This window comes from Bos mutus, chromosome 11 (assembly GCF_027580195.1).
Source record: "Bos mutus isolate GX-2022 chromosome 11, NWIPB_WYAK_1.1, whole genome shotgun sequence".
In the NCBI taxonomy this organism is placed as follows: Eukaryota; Metazoa; Chordata; class Mammalia; order Artiodactyla; family Bovidae; genus Bos; species Bos mutus.
The window spans coordinates 81,701,065-81,721,269 of NC_091627.1; the positions used below are offsets into that span (position 1 = coordinate 81,701,065).

Sequence of the window (20,205 nt, forward strand, 5' to 3'; positions counted from 1 at the left end):
GATAAAGAGATTGACATATATCATTTAATATTAACAGTGAACATTGCCATAAAATTATAAGCATGTTCAGATGTTCCTTAGTGCTTCAAAGCCCAGTAGATCTGGGTTTCATTACCTGTGCCACAGCAATTTCTTCATTATGTGATCTTGAAGAGATGTTTAACTTTCAGCCTCAGTTTTGTCATCTGTAAAATGGAGGTATTAGGGGAAATACACACGCCCTAGAGGTCTTGAAAAAGGTTAAATGAGATGATGTCTGCCCAGTTGAGAAGCCTGAATAAGTGGGAACTGTATTTTAGGCTGTAAATTCATTAGCTTCTATATCATTGGGCCTCAAAAGAAATCAGAATGGGCTTTGCGGCGTCTGGTATCCTTCAGTATCTTCTGTTCTTTTTTTCCAACTTGTTTTTTGTACAAGTAGCCCACAGAGTACCCAGTCGCTGGCTGTAATGCTCGGTAACACAGCACTCAAGTTTTCCATCAGTTGCTGGAGGTGGCTTTGGTGACAGTGCCATTTGGAAACATAGGGAGGTTTGGCAGGCTCCCTAGTGTTTGTTGTTGGAGAATGCTTTGGCATAATCCTTGGTGAAAGAGGGATGCCTGGGGTTTCTCACTGATTCATCCCTTTTGCGTGGAATTCTGTATAAACTGTGTCTGACTTGGGGGGTGGGGCAGGAGGAGCCCAGTGGGCCTCATTACAGATGACTTTATCTCTTTGAAATTTCCTTACTGAAAGATTATTTTGCATCATTTGGATTTCCTCCTTTTAAATCTGAACAATTTGGCTGCTAGTGGAAGTAATTAGCTGAAAATGTTCTGGTGTTTTTGGCACAATTAGTATTTTTACTCTTCTTAATTTAATCGAATCTTAGGATTTTATTGCTGGGAGAGCCCTTAGAAGATCAGAGTGAGAACAGCAGCAGGGCTCTCTGCATCAGGTCCAGAGCTCTTGTTCATGTCTGGCTGGAGAGGAGACATCGTACTTTAGCTGGGGAACGGGAAAGACCCGCAGCTGATCTAAGAAAACTATTATTATGGTTGCTTTGTGCTTTTGCAATCCCTTTTGAGTGCATATATTATTACTTACTGAATTTACCAGTTTATTACCTTGGATAGGCTTCCGTGGTGGCTCAGTGGTAAAGACTCCATCTGCTAATGCAGGAGACGCAAGTTCAAACCCTGGGTCGGGAAGATCCCCTGGAGGAAGAAATGCAACCCACTCCAGTATTCTTGCCTGGGAAATCACATGGACAGAGAGAATCCTGGTGGGCTACAGTCCCTGGAGTTGCAAAAGAGTCAAACATGACTTAGCAACTAAACAACATCAACAACAAACAGCCAACTTAGAAATCTTGGTGGCTTAACACAACAAAGATTTATTGCTTGCTCACATTACCATATCCAATCAGAGTCAGGATGGGGAATGTCTGTCTTTCTCTGCACATATACGCAGGGACTTGGGCTGATAGAGACCATACCATCTTGGAGCCTCTTAGGACACATGGTTTTCAGGTTGCCATGGCAGGGAAGAAAATTCCCACCTACTCTTCATTGCCGCTGCCCTGAACTGTAGTCATTTTGCTCACAGCTCATTGATCAGAACTGGTCACATGACCCTGCCTAACTGCAAAGGGCTAGAGGTATGGGGGAATGCATGGAGTATTTGATGAGCATTGTCAGAGAGAAGGGATGCATGCTATTATGTTTATAAAAACTGCATATTGAAAAAACTCAGCCTCTTGTTTTCTAGATCTACCGCGTTTCATTACCATCCCAGTTTTCTAAGCCTCGGGGCTCATAGAAGCCATTATGGCAGTAGCTTTTATTGATAGTCTAATGGGGACAGAGAAGCTGCTGCCAGCCACCAATTAATGGGGTCTATGTGCCAAGCCGCAGGTAATAGAGAAACAGGGACAGCTGTGATTTCATCGGCTGACCTCCCTCACCAGGCAGTAGGTTGGATTACTTTCACTGCGGACTTCATCTTTCTGGTTGGTTTGTGTGTAGGCTGAAAAATAATCCCTTCCTCTCCACAAAAAAAGGCAGGTCCTAATTGCTGGCAGCCAGTTTACACTGTGCATGCTAAGTCACTTCAGTCGTGTCTGACTTTGAGACCCTATGGACTGTAGCCCGTGAGGCTCCTCTGTCCATGTGATTCTCCAGGCAAGAATAGTGGAGTGGGTTGCCGTGCCCTCCTCCAGGGGATCTTCCCAACCCAGGGATTGAACCTGTGTCTGTTATGCCTACCTGCATTAGCAGGCAGGTTCTTTACCACTAGCGCCACCTGGGTAGCCCCTGGTGGATATTGCCTTATATATCAAAAGGAATCATGCAGATATGATTACATTAAGAACTTTGAGATGGGAGTGTGTCTTGGGTTGTCCCAGAGGCTCTAAATGCTATCAGATGTATCTTTACGTGGTGTATCCTTACACATGTGTCCTTTACACGGTGGAAGCAGAGAGAGACTTAACACAGTGGCCACAGAGGCAGAGACAGGAGTGATGTGGCTCCAGGCCAAGGGATGCCAACCGGGAGCTGGGGGAGGTGAGGAATGGATTCTACCCTGGAGCCTCCGGAGGGAGGGGGTCCTCCTCACCCTTGATTTTGGCTTGATGATAATGATTTGGCACTTCCGACCTCTGGATTTGTGAAAAAGTAGATTTCTCTAGTCTCAAGCCACCAAGTTTTTACAGTAGCCTCAAGAAATTAATACACTTAGGTTTCCGCTTTCTTGGTGGTCAGTGGCTCTTGCCCTTCTAACCAGGGCCTTGAGGAATCGGGACTGAGATGAACACTGGGGAACTGAGTGCTGGGGGAATAGGGCACTCTATAATTTTTTTAACCTTTGAAATTTAAACCATGTGAATGTATCACCTATTCAAGAAATAAATAAAATTAATCTCTGTGGCTCTGGGAACCACTGTAAATAGATTGTTGTTGTTCAGTGGCTAAGTTGTATCTGACGGTTTGTGACCCCATGGATTACAGCGGGGCTTCCTTGTCCTTCACCATCTCCCAGAGTTTGCTCAAACTCACATCCATTGAGTCAGTGATGCCATCCAACCATCTCATCCTCTATCGCCCCCTTCTCCTCCTGCCCTCAGTCTTTCCCAGCATCTGTAGTAGGGGAACATGGTTCACTTTATTTATTAATCTCAATGAGTAACATCCAGTGCAGTTTGTGTTCTGTGCAATGCACCGTGGGTAATTCTTTTCAAATTGTCACCCCACAAACCTTACCATCCCACCTGCTTTATTTTCTTCTCTCTCCATTGTACCTCTCAGGTTTGGGTCTAGGTCAGTAGCAAGACTGAATTAAGTGGGAAAAAATGAATGATGGTATAATGATTACTATGTCTTAAAATAAATAAGTATTTGTTTACTTATTGGGCTGCGTTGAATCTTAGTTACAGCACCCAGGATCTTTCGTCACGGCGTGTGGACTCTCTAGTTTGATGCGGGCTCAGTTGCTCTGAGGCATGTGAGATCTTAGTTCCCCAAGCAGGAATCAAACCTGCGTCCGCTGCATTGGAAGACAAATTCTTAACCAACTGCACCACCAGGGAAGTCTCAATTATAACTTTGAATTTTAAAATGTAATTTAATTAATAATCACTTTAGCCTTACCTCTCACTCTTTATCAGGGCTTCCTAACCAGTATTCTGAGGCAAGACTGGTTGGCTTCCACTTCAGAAATGCTACCCATGATGCCAGTATGCTCTATTAATTACATGCTTTTCTGTGTGTGCAGTAATGTGAAAAGGTTGGTAAATACTGATCTAGGTAAAATGTGCGGAGAAGGCAATGGCACCCCACTCCAGTGTTCTTGCCTGGAAAATCCCATGGAAGGAGGAGCCTGGTAAGCTGCAGTCCATGGGGTCGTGAAGAGTCGTACACGACTGCGAGACTTCACTTCCACTTTTCACTTTCACGCATTGGAGAAGGAAATGGCAACCCACTCCAGTGTTCTTGCCTGGAGAATCCCAGGGACGGGGGAGCCTGGTGGGCTGCAGTCCATGGGGTCGAGAGGAGTTGGACAGTACTGAAGCGACTTAGCAGCAGCAGCAGCAGGTAAAATGTGACCTTATACTTAAAAAAATACATGATGCATGAAAACAGCTATGGAAAACAAACAAGCAAACTTGTTGGGTCGTTGGGAAAATTCTAGTGATTATTTTGCTCCATTGTAGGAATCTTCAGCCTTTTTTCCACTGTGACACTCGTGATAAGGATGGTCATGATCTGGTGCTCTCCTGGTGAAGGCACTGGCATTCCTGCAAAGCTTTTAGAAGCAGGCTCAGATTCAGTGTCTCCCACATAAGCCTGTAGAGAAAAAGAAATAACAGTAACATTTTAGGAAATAATCTTGAGTTCACTCTTATTTACCAAGAAATAAATCATCAAAAACTTGGGTATGTCCTCCGTCTGTAGGAACCATGTCCTTCTGATTCACCTAATAACTTACATCGCACTAGAGAACCACTATCCTCATGGAATAACATTTCATATTGTGGCAAGCTGAGTATAAGTTAATTTCAGGCCACCATGTAAGAGATAGATTTTTCTACAGTATTAGTGATAAGCAAACAAATTTTTTAATGGTGTTACATGCTGTATATTAATAAGAACTTCATCAAGTTCAGTTTTCATTTGTTGAACTATTTGTTGTTCTGTTGCATCCTGGTGGGTCTGATGATGTTGGTGATGCTGTCTGTTCTTTTATGTTTTCTGGAAAAGTAACTAAATTAGTATGTTAGTGTAGTACTATCTGAAGAAATCTAAGAGCTATTAAAATGCTTAAAAATAAAATGATCAATTCTTCTTTTGTTCTCTTGACAGGATAATTGAAGCTATCTGCATAGGTTGGTTCACTGCGGAGTGCATCGTGAGGTTCATCGTCTCCAAAAACAAGTGTGAGTTTGTCAAGAGACCTCTGAACATCATTGATTTACTGGCAATCACACCGTATTACATCTCCGTGTTAATGACCGTATTTACAGGCGAGAACTCTCAACTCCAGAGGGCTGGAGTCACCTTGCGGGTGCTTAGAATGATGAGGATTTTTTGGGTGATTAAGCTGGCCCGTCACTTCATTGGTCTTCAGACACTTGGTTTGACTCTCAAACGATGCTACCGAGAGATGGTTATGTTACTTGTCTTCATTTGTGTTGCCATGGCAATCTTTAGTGCACTTTCTCAGCTTCTTGAACATGGGTTGGACCTGGAAACATCCAACAAGGACTTCGCCAGCATCCCCGCTGCCTGCTGGTGGGTGATTATCTCTATGACTACAGTTGGCTATGGAGATATGTATCCTATCACAGTGCCTGGAAGAATTCTTGGAGGAGTTTGTGTTGTCAGTGGAATTGTTCTATTGGCGCTACCTATCACTTTTATCTACCATAGCTTCGTGCAGTGTTACCATGAGCTCAAGTTTAGATCAGCTAGATATAGTAGGAGCCTCTCTGCTGAGTTCCTAAATTAATGCATTGCAAAGCAGTTCTTGCATACACTTCATTTGATCTAGTTGACGCCACTTCATATTTATGTGTTTCTTGCTGGGTGAGCACTGCAGTGGTCCTGTCATCACCTTGGTAGAGTAAAAATTGTCCTTCCCAGCTGAAGGGATAAAAGAATTTACTTATTATGGAGTAAAGAAGATTGAGACTGCAAAGGAAAGGGAATGTCTCCTAGAATAAATTTTAAGATCTTATTTAGACTTGTCTCTTCCCTGCCTTGAACAATTACACTTTTTGTGTTTGTTTTAAAGTATATTATTTGAACATTTTAAAACTGAAAGCTACTATTTTCCAAATGCTCTTCCATCTTGTGAATACAGAAGAAGCTTGGAAGTTACAGTGTTTTTTGTTGGAGAGTAACATTTTCATTTCTAAATGTTTTATAATCTCTTATATCAATGTCAGAAGTATCCTGGAAACATATGTCACATGCAGGAACTGTTTAACAAATACTTTGAAAATTTGGCCAAATTTTAAAATGTAGAGTGGAGCTAGTAGATACAAGCAAGAATAGTATTTGAAAAACTTCTCCGGCATATTTCTCAATTATCTGACTTATTTTTGTTCTTATTCTCCTTATCATACCATAATATAATATGGTATGACATCATACCTTATCATACCATAATATGATATGGAAGCTTGAGTATGTTCTTCTTTTCCATTTTGGATTTTTTTTTTCTCTGTCTTGAAATGACTTAAAAGAGTGTTGTATTGTTTCACATTTTATTGGAGTTCGTTTTATTTGAAATCATTGCTGTTACTAGATGTTAATAGTCCTAACATTCAGATGTCCAAATAAGATTTCCAACATTAAAATAATAGAAATAGTTTGATATTGCAACCCATATTTATCTTCTTCTGCTCTTAATGTTTTTTTTTTTTTTTAACTAAACACCGTGTGTTTAATAAGACTTAAGATGAAAGGATATTTATGTAACCATTTTATACCAAAGTCATACTTAGATGTTGTCACTGGATTGTCTTAAAAAAGAAATGAAACATTTTCTTACTCTGGGTTGCTGTGTAGCTAAGCCAATTTTAAACCAGCTAAAAGCAATGAATACATCAGTATTTGAGTTGATCTTCACCATTGGCAATTATAGCTATGCCAAATTTCTTGTAACAACATTGAGTAATATGCCACACTAATCTGGCTAGGTTATTAGGACTAGACAATGTAAACTGATGATGTTAACAATCTGAACTAGAATTTTGCTTTGTTAACCAGTTGCCATAAAGCCAGCAATATATAAACACAAAAAACTAAAGTCATTGATTCATGAATAATTTAATATTATACATTGTAATTTAGTGGGGAGGGAGAGGGAGCAGAGGAGATGGAAAGGGGATATATTTATCAAGGAAAGGCTTACCAGAATGTTCATTAAGGGAATATTAGCCATCATCTAGTTCAAACCTTAAGTAGTACAGGTAGAAAACCAGGGCAAGAGAGGATGTGATTGTGAAGGAGTTAGGATTAAAACCTGAACCTTTGAGAACCTAGTCCAGCAGCTTATTTTTTAACACACCCCTGGGTTTTAAGTAAAGCCTTGAGAAGCCACTCTCCTTTGCTGTTGCCACGGTTGAGGTAATAATAGCAAAACCATTCCTTTTCCCTGACTTCCTTTCCTGAGTTTAGGTGATGTTTTGGTCATTAAGACTCTCATCCTAGGACTTCCCTGGTGGTCTACTGATTAAGACTCTGAGCTGCCACTGTAGGGGGCGTGGGTTCAATCCCTGGTCGGGGAACTAAGATCCCACGTGCCCCACAGTGTGACCAAAAAGCAAACAAATAAAAACCCCGAAAACAGGACTCTTGCCTCATCTTGCCTACTATCGCACACTGGTATGTTACTTATTACATACTCAAATTCGTTTGTTTATTGTATTTTTTTGTTTATTGTATTTGTTTATTGTATATTCATTGTACTCCAATATATTTAAAATAGATAGCATGGATTTCTTACCTATTTTGATGAAAGCTTTGTCATTTATGCAAGTAATAGCCAAGTGATAGCATCCCCATATTCCTAATAAGACAGCCGTCCATTTTGCTGGCACTGGGAACTCCTCATGAGAATATGTCTTATCTCCCCAAGTCAGGTTTAACTATCCTGAAGGCCTGGATCCCCTCTCTCGCACACACCTTCATGTCCCCACAGCATTTGTGATAGACTTGGGCACAAACTGTTGACTGATTTGGGAAGAGAAACTACGTTCAGAAGAGGCAGGGGGAAACCTATGCCTGGAAGTGTGTGTGCGAAGCCACCTGTGTGAATACACAAGCAGACTTTGAGGCTGCCCTGAAGTAACTAGTAAGAAATCTCTTGGTGATGTCAGACTTTTCATAGGACCAGTTCTCATGAAGGAGCATGTTAGAGAAATGCTAGTGAAGGTCCAGCCACCGCTGTACTTTAGATGCTGCTGAGACCTGGTAGACTGGTTCATTCATGACTGAAAAACGTATATATCATGGATATTGTAGGTTTTTCGGATTGAAGGCATTTTCTTATAAGCTTCCCTGGTGTTATTGCCTTAAAAAATAGTAACTGAGTAACACTTCTTTCATAGTTGTACTTTCAGAGATTCCTCCTCACTCAATCTTCATGGTAGAAATGCTTTCGTTAGGACCTGTATTAGTCCCAGTAAGTCAGATATTATCTTAAATTAGAATGCCCGAGGAGGAAAGAGCAAGTCCAAATGTTTGTTCTCATTTTATCACCCCTGAGCTTTTGTGACTTGATCTTACATATAACTTATTTTGTTATCCTCTGAAGTGGGATTCTTCAGGATTAAAGTTCCAAAGTTAGGGAACATATTTGAAAGTGAACATACTCTAACAATTCAAGATCTTATCTTTTTTCTTTTATGACTCTATTGTTATTGCTGGTAGCTGTGGTTGCCTTTACTTTTCTATAGGGTTTTATAGTTACTTGTAAAACTTGTTTCTAAGTTCTTACTTTCTTAAAAATGTGGAAATGTATTCTTTCATAGTGGCTATCAGTAAGTCAAAATAATGTGTTCTGTTTTTAAACTTTCGTCCAGATGTCCTAGGTCTCCAGTGATTTGGGAGGAGGAGAAATGGGGTTAAGTTGGATGTGGATATTGAAAGAATTTTCTCTGTTGCCTTGGTATTTTCTAGAAGCAGCTTATTTTTCCTCTTTGCTATAGAAATGAAAATTAAAAAAACTAAAAACTCCTAGCTCTGTTTTACTATTAAAGCTTATATAGCTCCAAATTTAATAAATTTAATGCATAGCTTCACAAAATAGTCCCAGTGCCCTCTGACCCTACATAAGTGTACACTTATGGTATGCAATATACATTCCAATCAAACCTGGTATAAATATTTCATAGGGTTGTAATAAATGACAACTAAAGGGCCCTGGAGGCCTTCTGGTTTACCTTGCCTCTTTCTACATCCTTCATTCTATCCAAATGTTTGCAACTTTGCTCCCAGTGGGTTGTGATTTAGCCATCATCACCCATAGGGAGCCCAGCTAGCACTGGTTTGGCTGGAACTTCCTTGGTTTTAGCACTAACTGTACTCCCATCCTGAGAAATCTCTTAGTCTCAGGTGATCTGGTACAGTTGGTCACCCTAGTGTCAGATCAGGCCTCAGAAACCTGATTTTCAGACTTTTTGATTCAGAACCCTTTGGACTTACTTTTTTTTTTTTCTTGTAACATCAGAGAGCATGAAGGATTTCTCTTAAAAATGTTTTGGGGTCCTTTTTGTAGGTCACATAAAAATCAGATGTTGCTTTTAGGTGCCCTGCATGTCAGGAAGGAAGACTTGGAACAAGTGTATAAGGAACTCAGATTTTCAATACAGTTTTTAAATTGCAAAACTTCACAGTTGTGCACTTACTCACATGTAAGCAAATAAGTGCAGTTATTTCATAGTTTATCATTGCATTATTTAGAAGGGCCAGGTTGAGAAATGTCAGAGCTGAAGAGGAAGTAACATGGGTTGAAGCGTTAATGGAATGTTCTGGAAGAATTCCACTTTGGTCAGAGAAGGTTTCATACACTTCTCTGTTTGTTCAGCATGCTTTCATATGGTGTTTTGCTTCCTGCTTTTCCAGACCCATCTGTACTTGGAGGACTGGGCATGTCAGTTCTGCCCCTGTAAGTAAACTAGTAATTTGCTGCCCCATGCCGTTGAGCCTGCCACAGACTTGTGAAATGCCACCCACAAGCATGACTACATTGTTCCATTCTGTCATTAACTTTTATTTTGCCTTTACCAATTCCACACTTATACCTAAACTTTGGGATTTTTGCAGTTCTCCCAGACATTCCTCAGCTACTGAGATTTTGAAGTGGTATTGTGGTGGTGGTTTAGTCACTAGGTCATGTCCGACTCTTGCGACCCCATGGAATTTTCCAGGCACAAATACTCAACTGGGTTGCCATTTCCTTCTTCAGTGGGTCTTCCTGGCTCAGGGATCGAACCTGAGTCTCCTATTTGACAGGTGGTCTCCTACATTGCAAAATAAATGAAGGAAAAATATGCATAGCTATGGCCACACACACACTTCTCTTGTATCAGAGTTGAGGATTTAAACTCAAATACTGCTCTCCATTAAGGAATTCACATTCTCTTGTCCTCTGCATTGTCATTTTTACTGCTGAGCCTCCAGGGAAGCTCGCAGACATTCCTAATAAGCACTTGAACTTTTGGTTATTGGTGCGGCTCAATCCTCAGTTTATTATTTGTTAAGGAATTGAATTGGATAATCTACATTTATGCTACCAGTTCAGTTCAGTCGTTCAGTTCAGTCGCTCAGTCTATGCGACCACATGGACTGTAGCAACACCAGGTTTCTTCATCACCAACTCTTGGAGTTTATTCAAACTCATGTCCATTGAGTTGGTGATGCCATCCAACTATCTTATCCTAATTTTGAACAAATTAATATTACATAGCTTTGGTGAGAATCCTTTGGTTTATATTTTAAAATATCAACACTATCCCAATATACATTTAGTGGATGAAAGCCAGAGGGAATATATATTATTTGGAGTTCACCTACCAGGACTAAGTAATGCTATGTCATTTATGTCTGGAATAGTATTTTTGTTTAATTTATACAACATTGCATTGAAACTGAAACTAAAATTTCCCATGACTTTAGACTTTATCCCTTCTAGACTTCAATTATTTTGATCATTTTGAAATAATTCTATAGTTCTGCCAATGACTGAGTAGAGGCCATTTGTGGTGTGTATTGTTATAAAGTGTTTTTTTGTTCTGTTTTTCTTTTTCACTAAAGAAGTGTAAATAATGACAGGTGTTTTTGCTGTATTAAAATACAGTGATTAGTTCAACTTAACATACGGCTGTTTAACTGTGTGTTATAAGTTTTATCTTGCAGGTCCATTGAATTTCCATGCTTTCCTTCTCTACAATGCAGAGTACAGGAGACTTTGATTTCCTTAGTAGAGAGCAGTATTTGAATTTAAATCCTCAACTCTGATATACGAGAAGTGTGTGTGTGGGCCCATAACTATGCATATTTTTCCTTTCATTTCTTTTAGCCATAGCCACTCTTTCATATGAAGTGTTTGAAAGTAAAATGCAAAATTATGAAATCAATATAATGCTTAGCTTTCAGGTCCATGTGAAAGGCTGTTTATTTTTTATTCATCAGACAGAAGTGGAAAGTTTAGATTTTTTTGCTTTGAGATAAACTGCCTAAATTCTTACCTGTATTTTTACTGATTCAATAATCTTTACCATTGGAAGGTTTTTTTTTGTTGTTGTTTTGTTTTGTTTTTATAAAAAATAAGTAATTCAAATTATGTAATAGTATAGTTTTAAAATTATAATAATGGGTCATGGTTCCCTTCTTGAAAACTTCGGCTTACATAAGAATCACTTTTAATTAGCTCTTCCAATCAACTCAGTTTAAAAAGATCAGAAAGAAATTGAACATATGTATGTTTGTGTCTTTTTCTTAAATACAGTTTTATTAATGCACTTTTCTGTGCTCCAGTGCATGGCAGAGATGGGAACATTGTAGCATGCAACAAATAATTAGGTGCATCCACTTTTTATAATAAGTAGGTTTCCAAACATTAGTATGAAAAGAAGTTTGTAAACTTCATCATATTTCATATACATAATAATGGATGTGTACAGGAATTCAAGTAGGGAATTCTTTTAACCTGTGAGTCATCTTTCTAGTGTGTTACTATCTCCTGATTTATGTGTTTTTCAGATTTGACTTTTTATATATGTAAGAATGAGGTCTCTTATGAAGAGCATACTTGCATGGGGATCAGACTCAGATCAAATTATTGAATAGCAGCTATGTATGAAATCAGATTTGAGGAATTATAGCATTTGACTTAATGAGAATTTTTGTCAGCTAATAGAAGGATGTGATTTCCTGATCCCCTAAAAAGTTTTCTGAGAGGTAGCTGGAGATGAAAGGATGAATACCTTCTTTTTATTATTTGTTCTAAATCTTTTCTGCCTTTCCCTTTCTCAGTTTAGTAATTCACTTCCTATTCTGTTTAAAACCACACAAGTGAGGTTAAGCATGTCTTCACCATGCCAAGGGGCAAGCAAGGGGCTGGAAAGAAGAATGAGAAGTAGTTACAGGATATTTGACTAAATTGTTCGATGCATTGTTAACATTGTGGTTTTGTTGATAAACTTTAGGCAATTTGGGAAGGTTCAGTTCAGTTCAGTCGCTCAGTCGTATCTGGCTCTTTGCGACCCCATGAATTGCAGCATGCCAGGCCTCAGGGGAGTTAAAAAGTGGAACTAAATAAATATAAGGTGGTATTAACAGTGTGGTTTTTTGTTTTTTACAACTGGAGATATAATTCACATACCATAAAATGTATCATTTTTAAAGTATGTAGTTTTTCGAATAGTCACAGAGCTATGTAACCATCACTACCAAATGTTCTAATTCTAGAACGTTTTCTTTTTCATTTTTGGCTGCACTGGATCTTCGTCGCCGCGCGTGGGCTTTCTCTGGTTGCGGTGAGCGGGGGCCACTCTCTAATTGTGCTGCGCAGGCTGCTCACTGTGGTGGCTTCTCCGGCTGTGGGGCATGGGCTCCAGGGCACACGGGCTTCAGAAGCTGTGGGACACGGGCTCAGTGGTTGTGCTGCACGGGTTTACCCTGTGGCTTATGAAATCTTCCTGGTCCAGGGATCAAACCCGTGTCCCCTGTATTGGCAGGCGAGTTCTAATCCACTGTGCCACCAGGGATATCCTAACACATTTTCATGTACCCCCTACTCTTTTGCAGTAACTCCTCACTCCTCCCTTACCCATCTCCTGACAACCGCTGATCTGCTTTCTGTCTCTAGAGCTTTGCCTATTCTGGACATTTCGTATAAATGGAAACGTGGCCTTTGTATCTGTCTTTTTTCGCTTAGCATAATGTTTCGAAGTCCATCTGTATCGTAGCATGGATCAGTACTTCATTCTTTTTATTGTGGAATAATTTTCTATTGTATGGATGTACTACATTTTGATTATCCTTTTCTCATTTAATGGACATTTGTGTTATTTTTACTTTTTGACTGTTGTGAACAATGCTATTGTGAACATTCATGTACAAGTTTTGTGTGAACGGTATGTTTTTCATTTTCTTGGTATATACCCAGGATGAGATTCCTGGGTCATATGATAAGTGAACGTCGCTCAGTCATGTTCAACTCTTTGCAGCCCCATGGACTATACAGTCCATGGAATTCTCCAGGCCAGAATACTGGAGTGGGTAGCCTTTCTCTTCTCCAGGGGATCTTCCCAACCCAGGGACCAAGGTACTAACATCATGTTTAACTTTTTGAGGAGCTCTCATACTGTTTTTTAAAGCAAGTGAACTATTTAATATTCCCACTAGCAATATATGAAAGTTCCGTTCTCTCCAACAGTTATTTTCCTTGTTCTTCTTTTCTGTTTTTAAATAGCAGCATCCTAGTGTGCGTATGAGTTGGTATCTCACTGTGATTTTGATATGCATCTTCCTAATAGCTAATGGTGTGGAGCATCTTTTCATGTGCTTATTGATTATTTATCTACCCTCTAGGGAGAAAGGTCTAGTCAAACCCTTTACCCATTAAAAAAATTTTTTTTTAATTGTTGACTTTTAAGAGTTCTTTATATATTCTGAATATTGAACTTTATCAGATACATGATTTGCGGATATTTTCTCTCAGACTAAAGAGTTGTCTTTCCATTTTCTTAATAATATCATTTGCAGTACACAGTTTTAACTTTCAGTGTAGTCCAGTTTTGTTTTTTCTCTTGTCTTTTATGCTTTTGGTATTGTATCTTAAGGAACTCAAGGTAATGAAGATTTACTCTTATGTTTCAAAATTTTTATAGTATTAGCTGTTAGTTTCAGGTCTCTGGTCCATTTCGAGTACGGACCATTTTTATGTATGGTCCATTTTTATGTATGGTATGAGATAGGGGTCCAACTTCATTCTTTTGGAGGTGGATATGAAGTTGTCCCTGTATCATTTGATGAAAAGACCGTTCTTTCCACCATTGAGTGGTATTGGCATACTTCTCAAAAACTGGATAACCATAGATTTGTGGGTTTATGGATTCTCGGTGCTTTCCCAGTGATCTACATGTCTGTTCTTATGCCAAAAACACACAGAAGACTAGCTTTGGAGTAAGTTTAGAAGACAGGAAATATGAATTCCTCTTCTTCTACAAGGTTGTTTTGGCTATCTGGGTTCCTCCCATTTTCATATGAACTTTAGAATCAACGTATCCGTTTCTGCAAAAAAGGCAGTTGGACGTTTGATAAAGATTGCATGGAATCTGTAGATCAATTAGGGGAGTTTTTCCATCCTAACAATATTAAGCTTTTCAATCCATGGTCATAAGGTGTCTTTCCATTTACTTAAGTGTTCTTTAATTTCTTCCAGTGTTTTATGGTTTTCACTGTACAAGTCTTGTGCTGCTTTGATTTAATTTATTCTTAAGTGTTTATTCTTTTTGATGCTATTATAAATGGAATTGTGTTCTGAATTTCTTTTTCAGATTGTTCATTGCTAGTGTATAGAAATACAACTGATTTTTGTATACTTATATGTTATTACCTTGCTAAACTTATTAGTTTTGGTTTTTTATTGTTTTTATATTATTTATATATATATAAAAGATATTGTTATCCATAATGAGAGAGAATTTAACTTTATACTTCCTTTTTTTCTTTCTCTTGCCTAATTACCCTGGCTAGAACTTCTAGTACAATGTCAAATAGCAGATGTGAGAATGGACATCCTTTTCTTTTTCTTGACCTTAGAGGGAAATCATCAGTCTTATACCATTAAGTATAATGTTAGTATTCCCGTGATCAGGTTGAGGAACTTGTATTCCTAGTTTCTTAAGGGTTTTTTTTTTTTTTTTTTTTTCCACAAAAGGGTGTTGGATTCTAACAATGTGTTTTAATGAAGAAATAGACAGATTTTGTTGTGAATTGAGTTGTTGTACTGCCTGTGTCAGGAAATTGAAGTGAGTTCCTAAATCTACAAGATGCTAATCAGGTTGAAGCCATAGCAGTGCTTGTTGATGGTTTTTACAGTTTGCCAATTGATATACATTTAATGGTTTCTAAGGCTGTTTAACCGATTCTCCTCATTAACCCAAGTTAATTTGAGTTTGTGTTCACTTGCCTGAAGATATAGAGACATACAGACACAAGAGATAATTTGTTTCTGTTGGCTGGTTTAATTTAATGCCTTTTTATTACCTGACATTTTGCTTCTCAGACTTGGAAGTTATAGGAGTACTAGGAGAATGCCAGAGGGTGTTGATAAAGGCAGCTCCATCTCCCTGAACAGTCAGGGTTAGACCCCTTGCAATTTTCTTCTTCTACCTGTTTTGAGGATACCGTCCTAGTGTGTTTAAATCTACATCTTTTCATAGTTCTTACAGGAAATGCAAATATCCCTGAATTACTGGGATGGGGAGGAAACCATCTAAAAAGCAACACTTGATAGTTAATTAACCTGCAGTACTGCTGTAGGAAAGTTGTTATTATTATTAGTCCTTTTTTTGTGGGTAGCAGGAGTTTTGTCTGATTTATGGGGTACACAGGGATGACCGTCAGCTGCCTTCACCCGGGCAGATGCCCTTTGAAAAAAGTCTCTTGTTGTGCTCAGAAGACCTATTCTGAGGGTCCTTTATACAAAGACTAAGCCCAGATTTTTAAATATAATCCCTTGCCATCCTTATAATCATTTTGTAATTCCTCTAGGAAATTATGTTAGGAAAATAATTGGAGAAAAGTTCAGTGTATTTGTAAGCAGCACTTCCCCAAATGGTTTGGAAGCTCACTTGGCAAGGTCGAGTTTTCAAGTCTGACTATTTTTTACTGGATTTTTTTTTCATCAGTAATGTTGCTAATGTAGTATTTGACTAAATACTACATAATAGTATAATAAGTTCTCTTATACATATGCCCCAAAGACTTTTGGTTAATGTCTACATTTTTAATAAATCTCATGAATGTGCTGGGTGAATATTAATAATCTTCAATGGAAATGTGAATATCAAACCTAATGTAGCTATGATCCAAGATTTTGGGCACGCTACATCTGTAATGTTACATGTTTACTAAAGATGTCTGGGAAAAAAAGGTTTCAACGAGAGGTCTACTTTCCTACAAATGTATTCAGTACTACTCTTAACTATTATTAGAAATAGTAGGGTTTCCAATTACTACTCATCGAATGCTTGAATAATAGCCACAATTCCTAAAATACATAGAGTAGTGAAAATTATGGCAATTTTTCACAAGAAATGATGTACTAATGTTTTATAATTCTTTTATTTTTGCTTAGTACTTTTATTAAGCATTCTGAAAATAAATCTCTGACCCTTGTTGGTCATCCTAAGAAACAAAATTTGCTAAGAGAGGGAAGAAAGTATAACTGGCAGTATATACAGGGAATGTAGACTCCAGAGGCAGGAGTTGTGTGTGCATGCTGAGTTGCTTCAGTCATGTTTGACTCTTTGCGACCCCATGGACTATATAGCTCACCAGGCTCCTCTGTCCCTGGGGATTCTCCAGGCAAGAATATTGGAGTGGGTTGCCATGCCCTCCTCCAGGGGATCTTCCTGATCCAGGGATCGAACCTGTGTCTTCTGAATTGCAGGTGGATTCTTTACCCACTGAACCACCTGGGAAGTCCTAGGTAGGGGTTATTAATTGTAAAGATGCAACAGCAGCCGCCTGATGGAGTGTGGCCATTCTGATGTCTCTCCTCCTACCTCTCAGGGTTGGCATCACTCTCAGCAGAGTGGCATCTGTGCATCTCTCCCCTCCACTTGTTCATTTCCACTGACTGATCCTCTTCTTTTTTCCCTGTTCAAATTCCAGAGTAGAATTAGCTTAGCCTTATCATCACCCAGTTTGGAGAGTGGTTTTCCAGGCTTGGGGAAAGCAGTCTTTCTAGGTGGGGGATATTGCTGAGGGCAGGGCAGTTTCCCTGAGACATGCCATTATACAGTTTGCAGAGCCACTGTGCTGAACCACACCCTGGGCCAACCCTGGGCCAACATGTTTATGGTATTTTGCTGATTGGATGTGATGAACAGGCAGGAGCAAATACTTAGTGATTGGTCTTGTCTCGGGTATTCGAAGGAAAAAGCTCAGCCAAAATTCCAAATGCAGTTGTGATCAGCCGCAGGTACAGGAGTGAGGATGGACCTGGGGGCAGGAGTAGTGGCTGGTTAAGGTGTTAAGACACCTCCTGTGAGCAACACAGGAGGGCCCAGTGGAGCAGTCAGCAGTGGGCTGAAGAGGGAGTGGGACTGAAAAAACGAAGTGGCGGGTTTATGGCTGTCTTTAAAAGTGCAAGTGTTCGAAGTTGGTGGTGTGTTGGGTTAATTACTAAATAAGAGGGTTTCTAGATTCCTTCACACAAAGGAGCACTTAACTTGATATTTATTCTTACCACTCCTTTCCCCCACCCTCTGCTATTAACCAATGTCAGGACATTTTTTCAAAGCAACTGAGTTCGGTGCCAGTGAAAAGTCGAGGGTGCTTTGTGCCTGTTCCTGTAGGAATCAGCAGGAGGCTCCACAGCCAGCTGATGACTGACATCACTGTGGATGTGGAATTCAGGTTGTGAATCTTTCCCGTTACTCTGTGTGTACCTGTTTTGATGGAAGCTTCTGTTTTTCCATCCACAGTCTTAAATTCCTTTATTTATGTGCCATCAAGAATGAGGTTACCAATGTTTTGCTTGAATTTTCCAAATTTGGGGTGTTATTTGTCATTATTGTTATTATTTATTCAGTTACATAGTCTAATTTTTTTTAATCCCATTTTTGTTTCTTATTTTGGCCTAATTTGTAAATTTAACACGCAGTTCCTGTTGAATTTTCCTTTAGAACAGTATCTTTGAGCGTTTAATTAAATTATTAGGTGAAAATAAGTAGAATATTTTTTTCTCTTAATATCACTTGGACTTTGACAGAGGACATGAGTGCTCTGGCAGACCTAAAAAACACTTTACCTTGTCATTAACTTACCTTTGTATTTAGGCATAATGAATACCGCAATTTGCATTTTAAGGAAAACATTTTAATGTGAATACAGTTAGTAATAAGATTTTTTCAGTGAATGTCATCGCATCAGACTACTCAGTAATTAAAAATACTTAGAGACTGTAAGTTTTTGGACTAGAGCAGAAATCTGGGGTATATTTTTTCCACTTTATGTACTATCAGTGGATCACTTTTTTGCTTTTAGTGTCCCAGACTGATGGCTTACGTGTTAATGCACCAAATGGCCTATGACTTATATTTGTATTATCTCTCGTTTTATACAGCCATTGACTGGAAATATCCAAAGATAAACTGTTACACTGTTTCTAACTTGAAAGTAAAGAATAGATCTCCTTTTGTAAAGGTCACAGAATGTAGAATTTTAAAAATATTCATACCAAGTTAAGGATTATATTTCATTTATTTCTGTAAAGGTAAATGTATGTCTGTTTTGCCCTAAACACTGTCATACAGATTCAGTCATTTTTATATCACAATAGTTCAGCTTTATGTTAAAAAATGATAGGAAATGTTTTCATTTGATGTACTTTAAAATTTGCTTTTTGCCCAAGTTTAATTTTGCTCAGTAAACTCATCCTTCATGAGACCAAGTCCTTTCTCTTTAGTTCAGAATAGCTTGAATTTTGATGCATATCTTTGCTATTTTCAGACCAAGTTGAAGTAGCCTTATATCAAAGGTAGCCTTATGTAGAGAGCCTTATTGGGAAGAGTTTAGAGTATTTAATTTCTAGTATTTTTTTCCCCTAGAATTCAGAATCTTGGGTATTTCTGGACATATAAGAACTTGGAGAAGAATTCTGAATTCTCTATTTGGTTCTTGGTAAAATATGTTAAGCACATTGAAAATGTCTTTAGACTTTCTGACATTTGTATTTATGTTAAGTAAAGTTATACCTCAGTTTTTCTGTTGAATTTTGTACTGTCATATGATAAAGTTCGCCAATGAATAAACTGCTGTGTATATATGTGATAAAGACATTTGCCTTAAAATACAGCACTCCTGTTTTGCAAACAGTCTGCCATCAAGTCGTCTTTCCAGTTATTCATATTTCTGTGTGCCTGGTGAATGGTGGCCTGATCAAGTCCATGGAAGTAAGAAAGAAGATGAATACTTTTTCACTGTTAATAATCTAAACCTGGATTTAAAAAATACCTTGGACAGATAAAAATTTTATGGACAAAATACTGAGTGTAGTGTGATGTTTATTGCTAAAGATAGCAAATGACTGAACAGGTAAATTGTCTGTTGGTTTTAACCATTATTTTCATCAACCCTATTCTCAATGAGAGTAGTGATTCAAAGATGTGTGAATGTCCTTTCTACCACGTGGTCTATACCTCTGCTGGGTATTCATAACTACTGCTAAGTCTCATCGCTAACTGCCGTTGCCTGTATCATGGAGGGACAGATGTACTGCCAACCAATAGGCAGGGTAATCTGGATAGTAAAGTTTGTGTCATAGTTTGGGATTTGAGGTAATAATTTTATTATTTAGTATCTCTTTCAGGAGTGATGGTTTAAATGGATGTCACTTTTATCTTCTAATAAAAAGGTTCTTAAATTCAGCTCAATTTATGTGGCATAATTTTGTTTTCTACTTTAATTTGGAATTAGTAAAGTATGCAATCATATGGATCATAGCTTTTCTTATTCAGCTCCATGACTTACATATTTATGTCAGATCTTTAATAGTATCTATAAATGTTCATCAACTATTTAATTAGTAGTTTCTTCAGTCCCTAAGGAAATATTTTATTAATAACTTTGTTATGGTATACATATGTTATATGTACATCTGAAAAAAAACCTGTACAGCTTGACCATTTGATAGTTAATAAATTTTGACTTTGAGAACCACCTACAGCTGATACTAAATTGTTCCTATCTGTTGCCGTTGACATCATTGATTAATTTAATTCATTCTTGGTAGACTTATTTCCCTTTTGTTTTGAACCCAAACTTCACTTTGCAATAAACTAATGGTGGATGAAGCACAAAAGGTGTCTCCTGACTGTGACAACGTTTCTTACTGTTGTGAGGCTTTGACTCAGTCATTAGATCTTCCCCAGCTTGCTTTCACATTCTCTCTTTCTCCCCTCCCCTTTTTTCTCTTTC

The 20,205-nt window shown here is 38.4% G+C and overlaps 1 protein-coding gene across 2 annotated transcripts in view; it reads left to right on the top strand.

Moving 5' to 3' along the window:
* KCNG3 (potassium voltage-gated channel modifier subfamily G member 3) overlaps window positions 1-20,168 on the top strand; it is a 67,927-nt gene extending 47,759 nt beyond the window's left edge. For both annotated transcript variants that reach the window (XM_070379675.1, XM_070379676.1), the window contains exon 2: window positions 4,843-20,168. In XM_070379675.1, coding sequence (XP_070235776.1) covers window positions 4,843-5,488 — 646 coding nt within the window. In that variant the 3' untranslated portion in view covers window positions 5,489-20,168. The remainder of the gene's footprint in view (window positions 1-4,842) is intronic.
* Window positions 20,169-20,205: the final 37 nt, after the last annotated feature.